General features: G+C 40.3%; 1 protein-coding gene across 1 annotated transcript in view; it reads right to left on the bottom strand.

The window, feature by feature from the left end:
* The window catches only part of LOC107460412 (polyadenylate-binding protein 8), a gene marked incomplete in the record, with an annotated part of 3338 nt that extends 979 nt beyond the window's left edge, over positions 1-2359 (bottom strand). Inside the window, 7 exon segments of the mRNA XM_016078780.3 lie at positions 1-72; positions 284-418; positions 701-790; positions 874-951; positions 1038-1697; positions 1802-1920; positions 2010-2359. Of these exon segments, the coding sequence (XP_015934266.1) occupies positions 1-72; positions 284-418; positions 701-790; positions 874-951; positions 1038-1697; positions 1802-1920; positions 2010-2253 (1398 nt within the window).
* Between the last annotated feature and the right edge of the window lie 6 nt (positions 2360-2365).

Consider the following 2365-nt stretch of genomic DNA (forward strand, 5'->3'; position numbering starts at 1 on the left):
AACAAAGAAACTTGGCATTGGAGCCCCTGGCCTCATCCCAGGCACAAGTTGCTGCTGATAACCAAATCCAGCCTGTATTTATTATTGTAAAGATGATTACTTTTATTGCAAACATTATATTCAGTAAATGAAGTGATGCGATGATCAAGTAACACATGCAGGGGCAACATAACACAACAGTACTGTTCAAACCTTTTGTCAAAGTATTACTTGATAATCATGGCATCAGCTTTTTAAAATTTAAACAACGTAAATAAATTCTAAACAAAATCTATGTATTTACTTGAGGAAGGACAGCTGGAGGTGCTTGCCCATACAAAAATGGATGTCCAAGACCCATGGCCCTTGGAGGATAGAGCGGGAGATGAGGTGCAACAGAAGGAGCCATTGATACGTGCGTCATTTGAGAAAACTGGGCCTGCATGAAGTAATCAGGCTAGATGAAAACAATAACAAAGGTATAAATGGAATGCAGGATCGAGTAAAAACCTTTCTGATTTTCTATTCATTTAACTAAATCATTCACAGCCTACAATATACTCATATTAGAGCATTCAAAACACCTACCATCAATGATGGACAAGATAGAGGAATTTCTGTTCCTAAAAAGGATCAGAATTCCATTATAGTAGTATTATTTTATATATAGAAGATTATAAAGAATATATATCTAACAGCTGACACTTGTCCAAAGTATTACCTGCAACTTGGCTCTTCTTTCTTCTTTTCTCTGTGCAAGGGCAACATAGAGAGGTTTGCCAGAAATCAATTTCCCTTTCATTTCTCCGAGCTTCAAGTAACAACATGATTGATTATTAGCAATTGAGTTCATGGCCAATTATTAAAGAAGAAAACAGACATTTGTATGCTTACAGCTCGAGTAGCTTCCTCAGGAGATGAAAATGCAACAAACCCAGACCCTCTACTGACTCCATGTGGATCACGCATAACCTGCAGGCAGGAAAAACCACACATGTTTCACAAACAGAAGACAATAGAAGGTTAGGTACAAGCAAAAGAAGAACCAGCATTCAAACCTTGCATGAAGTTATTGTACCAAAATCTGAGAAGAGTTCCCTGAGCTTTACATCATCGATGCTATCATCCAAGTTCTTGAGATACAAGTTAGCACCTTGATATTTGTCAGCAGCTTCCTTCATACTCTGCTCAAATCGCTCCTTCAGGGCAAGCTCCCTTTCGGATTTCTTCTGGGCTTTCCCAACGTACCACTCCTTATCATCAAATTTCTTTCCATTGAGTGCCTCAACAGCTTTAGCAGCATCATCAGCATTTTCAAAATTGACAAAACCAAAACATTTCGATTTACCGTCTAAATCTCTCATCACTACAGCACTAGTAATTGTCCCATACTCCCCAAAAATTTTCTTCAAGTTATCATCCGACATGGACTCTGACAGGTTCTTTACATACACATTACTAAATTTTGTATTGGCGCTTAAGACACTCTCTCTATCCTGCTTTCTTTGAAAATGCCCCACGTAAACCTGTTTATCATTTATCAGCATTCCATTCAACTTGTCAATGGCATTTTGAGCAGACTCTTCCTTCTCAAATTGCACAAAGCCAAATCCTTTTGACTGGCCAGAAGGATCTGTGGCTATCTTGCAAGAAAGAATAGTCCCAAAAGAGGAAAAAGTATCATGCAGAGCCTTATGATCAATCGACTTATCCAAATTCTGCACCATCAGTAGCACCAACAAACAGAATAGATTCAATAAGCCAAATAATATGCCGCCACTCACAAATACCGAAAGAAAAAGGTTCGAGATTCTAAAATCACCTTGATAAATATATTAGCAGCGCCGCTAGTGCGGGAGCTAGGGTCCCGATGAGAATACATGATCCTAATCGGTTTGTTGTTCAGCGGAGTGAAATTCAACACATCCAATGCTCTTGCCGCTGCGAGAGATTCACACAATCGACATATGTTAAATAAAAGAGCATTCAATATTTAAGGAGAAAAATGGAAGAGAAATGGACGAACGAACCGTCTTGAGGGTTACTGAAATTGACGTAACCGTAACCGAGGGATTGCTGGGTGGCCAAGTCCCTGCAGACGCGAGCGGAGACGACCTGGCCGATCTGGTTGAAGAGATCGTAGAGCTGCGGATCCTTGACGTTGCGGTCGAGATCTCCAACGTACAGTGACGTCATCACTGACTGGTTCGGGACAAAAGCAGCGGCGGCGGCGGAATCACCGTTCGCATTGGGGCTCACCTGAACTTGTGCCATTGATTCAAAATTCAGCCGTTGCAATAAGAATGCGCGACACTATAAATTAGAAACAAAACCCTAGCAGAAAGAAAAAAGATAACGCCGATTTTTTTTTTTTGGTCTTTTTTGA

The sequence above is a fragment of the Arachis duranensis genome, chromosome 8, assembly GCF_000817695.3.
Source record: "Arachis duranensis cultivar V14167 chromosome 8, aradu.V14167.gnm2.J7QH, whole genome shotgun sequence".
Lineage (NCBI taxonomy): Eukaryota > Viridiplantae > Streptophyta > Magnoliopsida > Fabales > Fabaceae > Arachis > Arachis duranensis.